This window comes from Chinchilla lanigera, unplaced genomic scaffold (genome assembly GCF_000276665.1).
Source record: "Chinchilla lanigera isolate Chin_1 unplaced genomic scaffold, ChiLan1.0 scaffold00014, whole genome shotgun sequence".
Lineage (NCBI taxonomy): Eukaryota > Metazoa > Chordata > Mammalia > Rodentia > Chinchillidae > Chinchilla > Chinchilla lanigera.
In genome coordinates this window covers 14,203,564-14,219,879 of record NW_004955415.1, presented here as the reverse complement: position 1 = coordinate 14,219,879, position 16,316 = coordinate 14,203,564, and the positions used below count along the sequence as shown (strand labels likewise).

General features: G+C 43.5%; 1 protein-coding gene across 2 annotated transcripts in view; it reads left to right on the top strand.

The window, feature by feature from the left end:
- The window catches only part of LOC102026314 (chromosome unknown open reading frame, human C20orf194), a 128,447-nt gene that overhangs the window by 57,029 nt on the left and 55,102 nt on the right, over positions 1–16,316 (top strand). Inside the window, exons 11-17 of one of the 2 annotated variants that reach the window (XM_013512268.1) lie at positions 4,622–4,703; positions 5,770–5,824; positions 9,129–9,213; positions 10,482–10,558; positions 12,129–12,173; positions 12,860–12,905; positions 15,425–15,536. In XM_013512268.1, the coding sequence (XP_013367722.1) occupies positions 4,622–4,703; positions 5,770–5,824; positions 9,129–9,213; positions 10,482–10,558; positions 12,129–12,173; positions 12,860–12,905; positions 15,425–15,536 (502 nt within the window). Of the gene's footprint in view, positions 1–4,621; positions 4,704–5,769; positions 5,825–9,125; positions 9,214–10,481; positions 10,559–12,128; positions 12,174–12,859; positions 12,906–15,424; positions 15,537–16,316 lie in introns of both variants that reach the window. The other variant, XM_005380792.2, reaches the window with a different exon arrangement.

Genomic DNA, 16,316 nt, shown 5'->3' with positions numbered 1-16,316 from the left:
CAGGCTTCTCTGGGTAATCTTAATAGTTGACTGAACATGTTTAAAATAAAATAGAGGCAACAATCTGACTCCTGCTGATAGGAAAACAGGAGCCATCCTTTTTCCTACTTCTCTCACTATGACTGAAAACCCTTCACATTTCATATAAAACAAACATAAGCAGACTCTGAGAGATACAGTGGTAGAAAGCAGACTGGCCAGGACCAAAGAAATAAAATGGTGGAGAGTTCTCTGGGCTTTCCTTTTCCCTTATATCCAAACTGATACTGGAGACTATCCAGAGATATTCAGAGGCCTGGGAAAGGTGCAGCCTTGAAAGACAGAAAGCTTTTAGACAACTGCTGTATGCAAACCCCACAGAAAAACTGCCACCCACCCTTACCCTTACCTCTGCCCTGGCCAGACTGGAATTGAGGTACACCTTCCCCACTCTCCTCAGGATGGTGCCAGAGGAGACAGAGAGAAGCCTGGCAGTCATCCCACCTGCAGTAACAAGGGGTCTCTCCCTGGGTGCAGTGCCACAGAGGCCCACACCACCAATGAGCAATATCAGGCTACCTCCAACTTAGCAAGCCCTGTCTCAAAATAAAAAGATGTTGGAACTTAGCCTGGCACAAAAGGCCTGGTTTCAGTTCTCAGGACTGTAAAAACCAAACAAGGCCTCCTCCTTACTCACAGCAATTGTCACCCTCCCAAAGCAGTAGGGGAAGAGAAGGCATCCTGGGGATCTGAACTGCGCGCTCGCGCACACACACACCCACCACCACCGACCACCTTTTTTAGTTCCTGGTTTTTGCTCCTGCTTTGTCTTGATGAGGTGGCAGGACCTCCTGCTCACCCACCAAACCAGTGTCAGAGGAAGCCTTCATAGGAGACTTCATCTCAGCTGGGAAATAGTCTGTGTACTTTAAAAAAAAAAGGCAGTGCCCTTTCTTAGACCCATCAGAAAACCTGGGGTCTTAAGGTCAAGTGCCGCTGGACTGTGGAGAGGTAAATTCCGAGAGTCCCAGCGGTATCTGCTTGCGGGAGCAGAAGCCACTGTAGCTAACACTGCTGGGAATACTTAAACAGTGAATGTAATGAAACTCTCGGGGCTGAACATGGACTCCTGTCAGAGTGAGAGACTCCTGCGGCACCCAGGAGAATTTCCAGTCATGGGTTTTGGTTCCATGAATTTGGCAGGAGAAGAGTACACGTTTTGAAATATGACAAAGACAATAGCAAAGGCCTTGCTAGCAAAGACTACTTTCTAGGACAAGTTTACCCAAGCTGTATTCCGTGTGGGAAAAGGGCATTTCCCAGAATCTGTTGCACTCTAGCTTTCCTTTCTCAGCTAGGAGGGGAAAAAGAAAGCTAAGGAATACTTCAGAAGGTCACAGCCCAGAAACACAGACCCACTTGTAGACTAACGTTAATCGTAAGATTATAGAGCCCTTCCCATCCCTGCTCACTTGAGTGCCACCCCAGCAGGTGCACAGTATAATGGCAGGAATTACTGCTAAAAGGCACAGCTGTATAAGGAGGAATGGGGGTGGGGAACAAGTACTGTGTAAGAACAGTACAGGAAACCAGACCTGTATCCCCAGCACTGGGGAGGCTGAGGCAGGAGGATTGTGAGTTCAAGGCCAGTGTAGGCTACTAGCAAGTTCAAGGCAAGTTTTAAACCCAGAATCCTGTCTGCAAAAATAAACACTAGTACTAGAGGAATGTAAAGCGACTGGCACAGCTACAGCGACAGAAAACATTAAATAGAACCCAGTTCCCAGCCAGATTAACATCAAACCTCACATGAAAGACCTTTTTATCACAGATCATATTACCTGGTACATTATATCTGGTTTTCAACCAAAATTTATGAGGCATGCTAAAAGGCAAGAAAAGGCATTGGGTGAAAAGGGAACACAGCAGGGCGTGGTGATGCACGCCTATGATCCCAGCACTTGGGAGTCTGAGGCAGGAGAATCGCCCCAGGTTTGAGGCCAGCCTGGTCTACATAATGAGTTCAAGGCCAACCTGAACTAATAGTAAGACCCTGACTCAAAAAAACCACCTAAATAAGTAAATAAATAGATAAAATAACTGTTGTGTCTGGGGAAAAAAAAAAAACTTGTGTCTGACAGGGGTGGGGGCATCTGAGTGAGGGGCTGTGATTTCCCCATAGTGACCCTCCCCCACCTTTCTTTGAGTTTTTGCCCTTACTCCAGTAAAAAAATGAAGTGAGGCTTTTAGCCGAAAGTGGGAGAATCAAGACTGATAGAGTACAAAGCAAGAGTTTATTTAAAGTGTGGCAAATGCAGAGAATGCAGAAGAGCCCTCTTAGCGGCAGAGTGGTGCTGCAAGATGGGTGTCCTGCTTGGAATGCCAGGTGACATGAGGTGTGTCCAGACTTACAGGGGCAAACTTCCGTTGCTTGGAATGGGCGAGGCTTTGTTTCTGGGAAGGGGACAAGGTCAATTGGGGATTTCTAAGCACAAGTAACATTCTCATAAGGATACAGCAGGATACATTTTTTTCCAACCACATGGTACACAGTAAGCATGTAATGATGTTACAATCATCAGCCACAGATAAGCATTTGCCCTGGGTTTTTATGTCCCTCTAATCTGCTCCAGATAACTATATTTAATGTGTTAGGGAATCTAGTAAAAAAAAAAAAAAAAAAAAAAAAAAAAAGACAACATGTAGAAGTAGGTGATTAAAAAGCCTTTAAAAAAAATCCCCCCTCCTTTGTTTTGTTTGTTTGTTTGTTTGTTGAAGCAATATCTTGCTATATAGTTCAGGCTAGCCCTGAACTCATTGTGTAGCCCAGGCTGGCCTTAAACTAGCAGCAATCCTCCTGCCTCGGCCTCCACAGTATTGGGATTACAGTCATGCACCACCACACCTGGCTCTTAGAAAAGCCTTTAGTAAGGGAAAATTTGAAAATTCAAGGAACATGTTTTAATTGCAGGAATATCCCAAAATAATAAAATACATTAAACAACAATTAGGAGTACAGCTGGGCAGTGGTAAGGAGGTGGGTGGCTGTAATCCCAGTACTTGGGAGGGTAAGGCAGGAGGATCCCCTTGAGTTCGAGGCCAGCCTGGACTACACAGTGAGTTCAGGGCCAGCCTGAATTGCATGGCAAGACCCTGTCTCAAAAAAAAAAAAAAAAAAAAAAAAAAAAAAATTAGCAACATGTACCTGAGTTTTCACTCAGTATTATGGCAATATTGATTATGTTTACTACAGTGAATTGTAGTTAGAATAAGTCCTCATTGGGGCTGGTATATAGCTCAGTGGCACAAGTGCCTGCCTGGTAAGTGCAAGGTCCTGAGTGTGATTCCTAGTACCAAAAAAAAAGAGTAAGTCCTCATTTCATATCTGTAACTTGAATTCACAGTATTACAGAAAATGTGCTGTATTGGTATAGTGTCCTTAAATTGGGTAAAATAGAAGAAATGAATATTTGTGAACATTTAGTTATTCTTACATACTGTACTAATTTCCATTCCTTCAGTTTTCACATTAGCATTTTTGCATTTTGTAACTACTGTACTAGGAATACTTACGAGGTGACATACATCCATTTCCATCTCTATAAATGAACAATTTAACAAGGAAGATAAATAAAAACTTTAAAACCTGGCAGAACTTACTTTCTCTTTTCAGAGGGTATGTACAGCGCAGTGTGGTGGCACATGCCTGTAATCCCAGCACTTGGGAAGATGAGACAGGAGGATTGCTGTGAGTTGGAGGCCAGCCTGAGTTACATAATGAGTTCAAGTTTAGCCTGCTTTACAAAGCAAGACCCTGTCTTTAAAAAAAAAAAAAAAAAAAGGAGCTATCTACAGTGATAAAATCCAAATGAACGTGGAGAGCCAGGTTTCCTGAATTTGTCGCTGCTCTACAGTTCTGCCTATCATATGGGCCAAGGTCTTTGCTGTGAAATCTCTGGACTGAATATTAATGGGGGTCAAAACTCAAACACATTGTCTCTTTTTCCTTCTGAGTTGTGAATTCATTAGCATCCTGAGCTGACTCATTACCCAATAGCAACCTTATAGTCAGTGTATACGAACAAAACCAAATACACATGCAAAAGATACCTTTGGAAATATGTACATTTAGAAAAAAATTAGATGACACTTTGAAGAAATCAATATGTCATACAACAACTATTGTTAATTTCCTGTCACCTTGTCTGAATTTCAGTATTCCTTGTATTGTTCCTGTGTTATTTTGTAAACGTATGTGTGTTTGTTAATATGTTTCATTCTTCTATTTTTTAAAATTAAAAAGACAAGAAAAAAAATTAGATGAATGTGGTGGTGTACATCTGTAATCCTAGCATTTGGGAAGCTGATACAGGAGGATTGCTGTGAGTTTGAGGCCAACCTGGGCTACATGAGTGTTCAAGTCCAGCCTGAACTACCTGGTGAAACTGTCTCCAAAAAAAAAAAAAAAAAAAAAAAGAAAAAAGAAAATTAAAGGTGGTCTTTTATGTCTTTACAAAATAATAAATCAGTTTTGGTAAAATAAAATTTATTTCCATTAACTGTGTGCTCTTTATTTCTCTGGCAGTATACTCTATGTCTAAGTCCGTGTTCCTTTTTGTTTTTTTTTTTTTCTGACCTCCAGGTAGCACAGTGCATCTCACCAAAGGGACCCCTTGCATGTTCAAGAACATACTTTTTTGGAGCTACTCATGTTCCTTACTTAGGTAAGTTGCTATGAATTGTCATCTCATTAATTGTCATGTCATCTTAATGAATGGCTTTTCCCATGTTATTAACATAAAATTTACTACTTTTCTCAGAAGCTTATGATAACAATTTGCAGCAAGAGTCGATGTGTCTTAACACATTATTCACAGAATGTATTTCTGGCAAAAACCTAGTTCTGCCTGTGGTGTAGAGGTCTGTGCAAGCGTAAGGTCCTGTACTCATTGTCACAGGAAAGGGTGAAATAAAAAGACTTTGTTTGATACAGCAGGAAGACTTGGCCTCGTGCCTGCCTATTTTCTTGTGAAGAAAGTGAGAAAAGCTGTGACAGGATACCTGTTGGGAACTTGCTGTGGCACCATCCAGGAAGGGAAGGCTAACAGGGCTGCCCTGCTTATAGATGTACAGCTGCAGGCATGCAAAGAGATGTAGAAGAAACTTCTAGAATGAATGTGGATCTCAGCATTGCCAGAATGGGTTACATCAGAAGTAGAATTTTCTCTTTGGTGTTGTTGAATAAGCCAGGAAACTGAGGAAAGAGCATGATTTGGATCAGATAATTAAGGAAATAAAGAAGCAGAACTGAGCTTGATTTGCTGATACTGCAAAGTTTAGAAAATTAAAAATAAAACGAAGAAATATCCCAGAGCCTGATTCTGCACATCTTTTTTGTTGCTTAGTGGTAATGCTGATTGGGAAATGTCAGCGGTGAAAGTCCAGGAGGTTACTGAAAGGAGTCAGGTTCCACTGTTACTTGTGCTTACACTGTGTTTAACTGTTTCTAAAAGTGGTGTTCTTGATAGTGCCTTTGAAATAAATTAAGCCCTTCTAGCTGCTTCTTGAAGTGTTTGCATATCCTGTGCTCACACATTCTTTTTGTTTTGGTTTTGTTTTTTTTTTTTTAATTTGTTCATTTTTGAGACAGGGTCTCGCTGTGTAGTGCAGGCTACCCTTGAACTTGTGGCAGTCCTCCTGCCTCAGACTCTCAAGTGCTGGGATTATAGGTGTGCGCCATCACTCAGAGCAGGACTCTTATCACATTCTTTTACATGTACTCTTTCATAGGTGGTGATGACAAGCTGTCTAAGAGTGATAAGCTTCCCAAGAAAACTGAACAAATGTAAGTCTTTGCATTTAATTTTTCTGGCTCTGAGTTGAGCCTCTCAGTTGTGACTGTCCTATTTCCTGTTGAGATCAGCAGTCATTAAACTTCTGGGTATGAGGTAAACCACTCTGTAATGTCCCAGGAGGTCCCCATTACATGGCACTGGGCTTCAAATTCTGGCTGGAGGAACCTGCCAGCTTGCTATCTGTATCTCTCTCTGGGACTCGAGACACTTCCTGTCTGCACACCCCTGCATTTATATGGCACAACTCCCCTTCATATGTTTTCTGCATAGTGCATTTTTTATTGAGGGCTTTTCTTAAAATAAAACATTCTGAAATCTGCTGGGAAAATCTCGAAACCCCATGTGATCTGAGGATTTTTTTTTGCTGGACTTGACACTCAGGCTTGTGGATCAGAGCTGCAATCTGTACAGCCTTAAAAAGGTCCTCCCTTGAGAGGACATCTCCTGTTACCTATGCAGGAAACCAAAGACAGGAAAGAAATTCATTAATGCTGAAGTGACTGAATTCCAGAAAGCATCCTCCCCCAGAAATGTGGACATACAAGAATTTTGTTACATCTCATTAGACACCCCTGCATAAACCGGTGGGATCTAGACTAGTGCTTCCCAGAGGCCACCAGTGACAGGCCAGAAATTAGCTAAGGATTCCTTCAAAATGAAGGCTCCCCTGACCCAATCCCAAAACAGCTGAACCAGCATTCCTAAGGCAGGGCACACAAAAGCTGCACTGGGGACAACGTACTGCAGGGAATACTGTACTCATAGTACTACAGAAAATACGGAGGTAGAGAAAGGAAAATAATAATTCTTCCTCTCTGGCATTACCCAGTATTATCTTGTACACAGTATATCTTTCTGGGCTTTAAAAATACGATGGGAACCAGGCATGGTGGTACACATCTGTATCTCAGCACTTAAGAAGCTGCGGCAGGAGGATTGCCACAAGTTCAAAGCCAGCCTGAACTGCATAGCAAGATCCTCTGTCAAAAAACAAACAAACAAAAAAATTACTGTAAAAGGCTTTTTTCAAGGTTTTTTGTAATTATAATCATAAAGTGTATATAGTTCTCTCTCTTTTTTGTAGGTTTCCTTCACTTTAGCAGCAGCTCAGCCATTTGCTCGTGTGTTGGCGGGTGTCGTCTTGCTTTGTGCCTGCTTGCACTTCCCTGCCAGCTGAGCTTAACCGCTGCCAGCGATCCTCTTTCTGGGTCTTTAGATATTTTGCCAAAGCCAAATGCATTGGTACCCTGCACTGGGAACTGATATTAAGGGGTACTTGGGCCATGTCAGGAGATTTATCAAAGCACAGGCCAGTGGAACTTGACAGAAGCACCATCAAGGGGCACCATCACGGTCACTTTGTGGATCAGTAGCCAAGTATTGGCTGTATATGGACTCCAGTCTGAGGACCTAAATAGAAGTTGGGGTGATGGGGTGCTGACTAGTGTCAAACTGAGTGATGTTTAAATCAAGTGAAGGAAGACCAGGCATGGTGGCGCATGCCTGTAATCCCAGCACTCAGGAGGCTGAGGCAGGAGGATCACTATGAGTTTGAGACCAGCCTGAGCTACAGAGTGAGTTTAAGGCCAGCCTGAATTGCAGAGCGAAACCCTGTCTCAAAAAGGAAAAAATAAATCAAGCAGGGGAGGGGATGTCTTTATATGCAGTTATAAAACTTCACCCAAGGTATGGAAGATTATTCTTTACCCAAAGTGGTAAAGCTTATTGTCAGTGTCCCTTCTGGAGCCCTGTCTGCCATGTGTACCATCTACTCTGGCCAGCCCAGCAATCTTCAGGATGTGTTGACCCAGGGAGTTGTCACTTTGTTATGTGAAATCTGTCCCTTTTTCTTCAATCATCTCTCTTGCCTGCAAAGCGAAGATGTGCTGCAGGAGCAAGGAGGAACCGAAGTTGCTGATGTGTGGTGTGGTGCAGTGGAAGGGTACCAGGCTGAGAATAGGCCAGAATTTAGGTCTACCAGTGATACTGTAGTTCCCAACATCTGACTCCATCCCCAGAGCCCCTGCTGCTGCTTCTATAAGATGAGAGAATTAGATCAGGTCATTTCTGTGTTTCTGCCCATTGTCAAATTCCTATAACCTTCTTCTGGGGCCTTATGGGCTTAAAAATAGACAAATTCTTCATGAGGCCTTGTCACTTCCTTGCCAGGCATCCCTGACCCTTATCCCGAGGGTGAGCCTTTTCTCTCCATAAGTGTCCTGATTGAGAAGAATCTGGGTCTCCTACTAAAATAGTGATTCTCAACCAAGGACAAATCTGCTACCTTATCTCTACCTTCCCCATCCCTGAGCATCACTGACAAGGTCTGGAGATGCTTCAGGTTGTCACAAGTGGAGGTGCTGCTGGCATCTAGCGAGTAGAGGTGAGGGATGCTGCTAAAGGAACCCTCAACAATGCATATGGCAGGCACAGACCCCGCAGCAAAGAATGGTCCAGCCTGAAACAGGGGTGGGAAAACCTTCTATAGAAGAGAACAGAGTTGGATTTTCTAGAGACCTTCCTGACTTCCGGAAGTGAATCATCAGAGAAAAAGAGCAATATTTTGCAGAGAAGATGAGTGATCCCTCAAAAGTACTGCGTTCTCTAGATGACGCAGGCTGCTTGGAGAGCAACCTGCAGCCGTTTAATCTGAATTTCAATGAACCCAGCCCCTGCTCAATCTGGCAGTGTCTCTTGCCTTCTGAGGTTCCAATACCAGGCAGCCTTCAGCAGGTCTGGCAAGGGGCCATGAAGGTGTGGTATGGCTTGGCCCTGGAAAAACTGCAAATCTCTGTCAATATACAGAAGCGAGTCTGGGTCCATGGTAGCTGCTGCTGCCTGCTGAGGGATCAGGGTGCCTGCCAGTTATATTCTGTTGGTCACAAATAGAGAGGGTCAGTCTTTTAGACAGAATTTAGAGAAGCTGACGTTTTAAAAGATGATTTAACAGAGCAAAGTATAAATCAAACAACCATATGACTTCTAAAAGTTTAGACTTTTTTCAGTGAGTTTCATTTTGGATTTTTCTCATTGTTAAAAAAAAATCAGCTAGGCATGATGGTGAACACCTGTAATCCCAGCACTCAGGAGGCTAAGGCAGGAGGATCGCTGCAAGTTTAGGGTCAGCTTGGACTGTGTAATGAGTTCAAGACCAGCCTGAATTACACAGCAGGACTCTGTCTCAAAACAAACAAAAATAAATCAGCTCCTTGAGGACTGTCATTATGTGCATGAAGCTTTTGACAAAACCTCATGATATGGTAGTTAACCCATTTTTTTTTTTTTTTGAAGTAGGCTCTTGTCCCAGATCTATGCTGCTGTTATTGAGGCTGTTTTAGCTGGCATTGCATGTTATGCTAAAACTTCCAGTCTAACAAAGGTAATTTAAATACCGTGTTTCTCTCTCTCTCTCTCTCTCTCTCTCTCTCCCTCCCTCCCTCCTATCTCTCTCTCTCCTATCTCTCTCTCTATTCTCTCTCTTTGTGTAGTCACTATTTTAATGTAAACCACCCTATCTGTTAATCTATTAGTATATTTTCTGGTCCCCTTGCAGTATTCATTTTTATGTGTGCTTGGGCCTCTGTGGCACCTGGCAAGAGATGCCTGTAGAGTGCTGAGCTTCTACTGCCTGTGACCACACTGCTGATGTTTTAAGGGGGACAATTAATCAGTACTTCCTTGTAGATATCAGTTTTGTTTTTTAAAAAGTTACTCTGTACTACATTCTTTGTGAATAGTTTAAACAAAATGCTTTTAGAAGTTAATGAATATAGATCATTCCACCTTGAATTTTAATAAAGTTAGGTAAGTTTGCCTTGAGCTACATGGTTTGGTTTCCTATAATTCAGTATTTTAAGAATCAGCTATGGACTAGAAAGTCTGATTTGCCTTTCCGAGACAAGCAGTGTGTTCTCGCTCTCTGACCATTTTCTTCCTTGATGTTTTGCGGTTAACCTGCCGTGCTGAGTTGGATTCCTAAATCTGACCCAGTAAGGAGATGAGAAGAGTCAGCTTGATGCCTCCCAATGCCAATAGGACCTTTCCTGAAGGAAGCCAGTTGATATTGGAAAGGTTGTGTATGATGTAGATAGCTGAGAGACCGTAGCCTTAGTCACCAGCTCCTTGCCATCTCCCCTCCTCACTGAACTTGAATCCCAGCGCTGCTGTGGTGCTTCTCAGCCCTTTAGCCACTACCATGACAGCAGGCCTGTGCACAACCATGGGACCTCCTTCAATATCAGTTCTCATGCCTTTGATTTCTCACTGATCTTCTGCAGCTCTAGCTACTTGAATATTATTTGCATCTGGCAGAAAGTGAGGGCAGTGGGCCCTCCTTCAGAGCCAGGGGAGAGGGGAGGAGAAAGCACTTTTCTAGATATTACATGCCATTGGCATCACCGCAGCTGCTTCGGTCTTCGGCAGATCAGGTACCAATGCCCACCTGCCTGAGTGCAAGTTTTTCCTGTGAACTCAGCCTGAAGAAAGGAGCACCTGTTTCCCTTAACATGACACTTCCACTTTAATCTCTTGATGTATGCAAAATAGTCACGTAGGGAGAAGACATTGTTAGTCGGGCTATTCCTATCAGTATGGGTACTTTTTGCTGTCTACATGCTAATTGTCTCTGTTTTGTTACTGATTTTACAGGCAAAGGAGTTAGCAGAGCAGACCCTGGGATCTGGATTAGATTCCTTTGAGTTGGTTCAGTTTAAGACAGCACTACGGTAAGCAATGGCTGTTTTCTTTATGAGGAATTTTTTTGTTTGTTTTTTTAAAGACTTTTGTCCCTTATAATTATGTTTCATCTGCTTTTTGAGAAATGTTCTGGTAAAATACGGAATATATAAAGAATTATTGACAATCAGGCCTTTGTTTGAGAAGCCAAGGAGTCCAAGAGAGGAACTACACCAGGAAGAGTCACACATATGTTCTGAGGCTAGAATGTGATGCAGATTGATACCAAAACCAAGTGACACTCTGCCGTGGTGCTGCATGCCCAGCCCTTTTTATTTTTTATTTTCAGACAGGGTTTTGCTAAATTGCCCAGGCAGGACTCATACTTTCAATCCTCCTACCTGGCCCTTCACTGTCTCTTCCCGACAGAGTTTATTGAGAAATTTACCTTTGAGAAAATAAATTTTATTTACTTTCCAGCTGTGTTACCTCAGGCAAAATAGGTAACTCTGTAACTATCTGGGTTTGTTTGTTCCTTTGTTTTCCCAGTACTGGAAATTGTGCCCAGGGCCTCGAAATCTAGGCAGGTGCTGTACCACATGACACAGAGCTATATCCCCAGCTCTTTTTATTTATTTTTGAAACCGTCTTGCTATTTTTGAAACAGTTGCTCAGGTGGATCCTTTTTCCTCAACCTCCTGCATAGCTGGGGTTACTGGTGTATACCACTGTGCCCAGCTTACATCTGTCTTCTGAGCTGCTCACCTTGTAAAGTCATTGGGCATATTGACCTTAGCTGCTATTGTACTAAGGTCTTCTCATATCTTAAACAGTTATTCTCCTCCTCCTCTTCCTCAGGCTCTTGGCCAGGCCATTCTCAACCCCAGAGCCTAGGCCTAAGGCCCTAAGTGGGGGAAGATGCAAGGGGAAAACACCAAGCAATGGGAAGAGAGTCTCCTAGGGCCAGTCCTCCACTTAGAGCCCCATCCCCTTCCCAACACAAGAGCTACTTCACCGAGGATTCAAACTGCATCACATTAGCAGAGCTGCTCTGAGAGGAAAAGGAACACAAATCACACAGAACGTTAGTGTTACTGTGTTTCTTAAGGCATGAAATTATTCAATTTTAAATTTTCCTTTTACAAAAAGAGCCAGTCCAGATGGGTTTTTGGTTATTTCTCCGCTCTGAAGTGCTGACTCTGTCTGCAGCTCTGCAGCAGTGAACTGTGAGTAGCAGAAACATGCCCTCTTCTTGGACACAGAGCAGTCCTGGCTGCTTGTCACAAAGTCAGTAAAGAGGAGGTGGGTCTCTTCAGTATGTAGATGTTGTGGGTCAGGAGGCCCTGCGCAATAGAGCCACTCCCAGTTTGCAGTGGGCGTTCTTTCTGCTCTGGGCAGTCCTGAGAACTGTATGCTACACCTGCTGCTCACACGGGACTGTAGGACAGGTATCTAAAATATCAAAGATAAATATGTGAAGCAGAGATGGCACATACCTTATTGGGTGGCTTTGAGAGCCCAGAGCAAGCAAACTGCAAAAGCAAGTGTCTGAGGAGGGTTCCAACTCAGTAATAAGCAAAAACAGACTGACTTCTTTTTTGTTTTGTTTTTGATCTCTAGCTCCAAGATAGCTTTTCATATACATGCTGTGAATAATCAAGGAAGGTAAGTGTGTGGTTGTAGGGCCTCTTCCCATGGGGCAAGGTTGGGAAGGTAAAGAGAGGAGAACAGCGTAGTAGCTGCTTAAGCTGTTGGTCTTCTCACACTTCCACCTCTGGCCAACGCCCTACTCTGGACTTGGACTTGAGCTGGCAGTGTTCAACTGAACCCTTGTACCCTGAGTACCTCCTGCCCAAGGCTGAGAGCAAGGACAGGGGTGGGTATAATTCACTCCAGGGACCCATGTGCTGTTTCTACATGCAGTCACCATAGTGTGGTTTATTTTTTGTTTTGGTTTGGTTTTTTTGTCTTTTTTGAGATAGGGTCTCACTATGCAGTTCAGGCTGGCCTTGAGCTCACTTTGTAGCCCAGGCTGGCCTTGAACTCACAACGATCCTCCTGCCTCAGCCTCCTGAGTGCTGGGATTACAGGCCTGCATCACCACACCTGGAAGTGTGGGGTTTTTTTATTTATTTATTTTTGGTACCAAGAATCGAACTCAAGACCTTGTGCTTGCCAGGCAGGCACTGTGCCACTGAGCCCTATCCCTGTCCCAACAGTGTTTTTTTAAATCCCTGAGAGAAATTAAAGTTGTGAGTTGTCATTATGAATTTTAAAAAGAGAACACTGCAAATTTCCATACAGTTAAAAATTCTTTAATGTGTCTCTTTCCTATCTCTTTCTTCTTCTAGAATTGTTCCTCTGGACAGTGAAGATAACTTATCCTTTGTGAAAACGGTAAGCAGAATCTTTATGAACTAGCTGGCTAGGAAATGGGTTGTAGAGGATCATCTACAAGGGGAGACAGTGGGTTCACATGTCTAACATGTCCTCAGAGCTTTGAAGCCACAGCATCCCCCACTTCCTGTCCCCTCATAGGTCAGGGGAATGTCACTCCTTGTGAGCAGCCCAGAGGGCTAACCCCTGTGCACAAAGACCACAACAATACAAGGAACAGCAGAACTGCCAACCCCATTACCACCACAGTGTGCCTTATTCTTGCCCAGGGCCAGGTAGACCCCAAGGGTTCCCATCATTGGTGAGGGAGTCTTGCTGCAAAGCATGGATGTGCACACTTCTACATCCATTTCCTGTAAGGCTTCTTGCACCTGCATCTGGTGGTCAGAGATAGGAACACAACATTCCATATACAAGAGGGCATGAGTGCCTCCTCGTGCTACAGTCAGCAAATCAAGAACCATGCGGTTCTACAAAACCATCTTTCTCATTTGAGACATCTTTGAGTAGTATCAAAGCCTTCCGTGTAACATTGTAGACCTGGGCTATATGTTGAGCAAGGGCTTCAACTTGAAGGGCCAGGTCTGTGGTCTCTGCCTCTGGCAATATCAGATAGGCCATCGGATAAAACCACAAGGCCAACTATCTAGTACTGTGCCACCTGTGGTACACAGTGTCCCAGTTGCGGGGCGTGTCTGTAAGGGTGGGTCTAATAGTGCCCTTGACATAGGAAAATCCCCCAGTGTAGTGTCCTGTCAAGTGTGTGAGTAGGTATGGCCACCCCATGTCACCTATAAGGCTTCCGCAGTGGGCTGATCGGTGGGCCCCGTACCAGTGAGCTTATGGCCGTCCCACTACTTGTGTGTGTCAGTAATCAGCATTGTACGGTTGCAGAGGTCAGAGTGTATCCACCCCATAGTTCAGTTCCCCACCGACACATTCACCTGCTGAATACGAAGTGCAACTGCATCCAGCAGTGTTACTGGAGTTCCTGTTATCCACCTCCAGCCATGTACTTAGAGGTCCTAGTCTCTGTGGGGTGGTTGTGCTCTTTTTGGGTCAGCACCTTGATGGCCTGATGCTATTGATCCCAGGCAGAACCAGTCCAGGTTTGTTGTCAGTCCAACTGAGCAGGAACACCAGCGCAATTCTCCATGGGAAGCCCTCAGCCTCATTGTTGCTTAGGAGTTCAATACACTCTCAGTAGTGTGATTGTTGGTGTACACAGGAAAATGGATGTGCCCAGGCAGCAAAGCTGTTAGTGTGACTCATCCTGGTCAGAAGGGCAGGGCTTAGAATACCACACCTGGGTTCCCATTGCTAATGGGGATAAAGGAGTTGGGACTAGGTCCACCACCCCAAGGGGATAGGCCAAGCAGCCACAGCATCACTCTTTGAGAATGGTGGCACTGGCATCAGGCAGAGAGCACACTGAGGCCTTTGAAGGCCTTGTTGAAGTCCAGGGCTATACCTCTATAGCATGCTTGAGTCCTTTCCCCCAGGGCTCCAAGAGTTCCCCATCAGAGGGTCTGTGTGCCAATCCCAAGGATTTTTTACTATATCCAGCTATTACATACCAGTTTTCTATAGTAGTTAGCTTTCCTGTTGCTGGACACAATGCCCAACACTCACAACTTAAAAGTGGAAGGGTTTAATTAGCCTCACAGTTTCAGGAGATACAGTCGATGGTCAGCAAGCTGCGAGATGCAAACATCATAGTGGAATGGCCTGATGAGCAAAGCTGGTTAGTTCATTGCAGTTGGGAAGCAGAGCAGAGATACAGTGCCAGAGAAAAATAGTGAAGGGATCGTATATAGCACCCAAGGGCACACCTCCACGACCCACCCAGATCACACGCAGAAGTGTACTTCACTAACTTGCTAGGTGTTTCTTGATCCAGTGAAGGTGACATCAGTATTACCAGTCACAGGTGGACTACTATATATAAAGGAGCAGGTGTTGACATGTACTTAATATATCCATGAAAAACGTGTACTAAATGAATGACCAGGTTTCCAAACGTGTTCAGAACTTAGGCCTAAAGCAAAGAAGCTGGTGAGAATACAATAATGGGGGTGGTGTATAAAGTGGATGTGTAAAAAATAAAAAATAAAAAAAAGTAAAGTGTATGTGTACATAGAAGCCTAGAAGAAACACCCTAACTCTGATAGGCTGAGAACCAGTCATAATTAAGAATGAAGACTGAAAAAAAAAATGAAGGCTGAGTTGCCTCTTAGAGGGAAAACAATTTGAGAGAATTTATGGAAACACACAGATACTTTTCTATCCCATTGTACCTCTGATCAAGGAGCAATGCAGGGAATGCCTGGGTGTTCCAGAAGCCATCCCCCACTTCAGGAGTATATTTCAGAGCATCTCCAGTTTTCCTCAGAAACTCTCCAGTATTCTCTTGCCATTTGTTTCAAAGCAGTATTTTTTGTGGTCTGCTTTCAGTGGATCTCTCAGTGAAGAATGTGGGCTGGCAACTGGTCTTAACGCTGGTTTCTCACTTGATGCAGGCTTGTATGACTGTCTATGACATTCCTGACTTGCTGGGAGGAAGAGGATGCCTAGGATCTGTGGTCTTCTCAGAATCGTTTTTGACATCTCAGATGTTGGTTAAAGAAAAGGGTAAGTGTATGTCTTTGGGAAACAAATCTTACAAATTAATTTATTAATTTTGACAAAATTAACAAACAAAGCAAAACACAGTAGACAAATAGTAAATAATTTATGAGGAGTTCTTGCAGATCAGTAAGACAGAGATATACAGGGCTAAGGATATAGCTCAAGGGTAGAACTTGCTTAGCATGTGCAAGGCCCTAGCTTTTTTTTTTTTTTTTTTTTTTTTTGAGACAGTGTCTTGCAGTGTAGTTCAGGCTGGCCTCAAACTCAAAGTGATCCTCCTACCTCAGCCTCCCGAGTGCTGGGATTACAAGCATGTGCCACCACTCCTGGCAAGGCCCTAGCTTTAACCCCCAGTACTGGGGAGAAAAAAGAAAAGAGAGAAATAGGCAATCCAATGGTAAAATGGTCAAGAAATATGAACAGGCTGTTTATAGAAGCAGAAAATGAAAAAATAGGAGATTCGTAGATGTATGAGATACCTCACAGCATCAACAATCATCAGTTTAGAAGAAATTTAGAACCATAATTATGTTATTATGTTATATCATTCTTGTTACTATTCTTTACCCATTATGTTAGCAAACTATGTTGTAAAGCCAAGCATGGTGGCACACCCTGTTAATCCCAGCACTTGGGAGGCTGAGAGAAGAGGATCGCTAAGGCCAGTGAGACTCTCTCTCAAAAAAACAGAAAAAAAAAAAAAAAAAAAAAAAAAAAAAAAAACAGTTACAGAATGACAGTATTCAGTGCTGGTAAGATGATCCTGATAATAGTCTTTGGTTT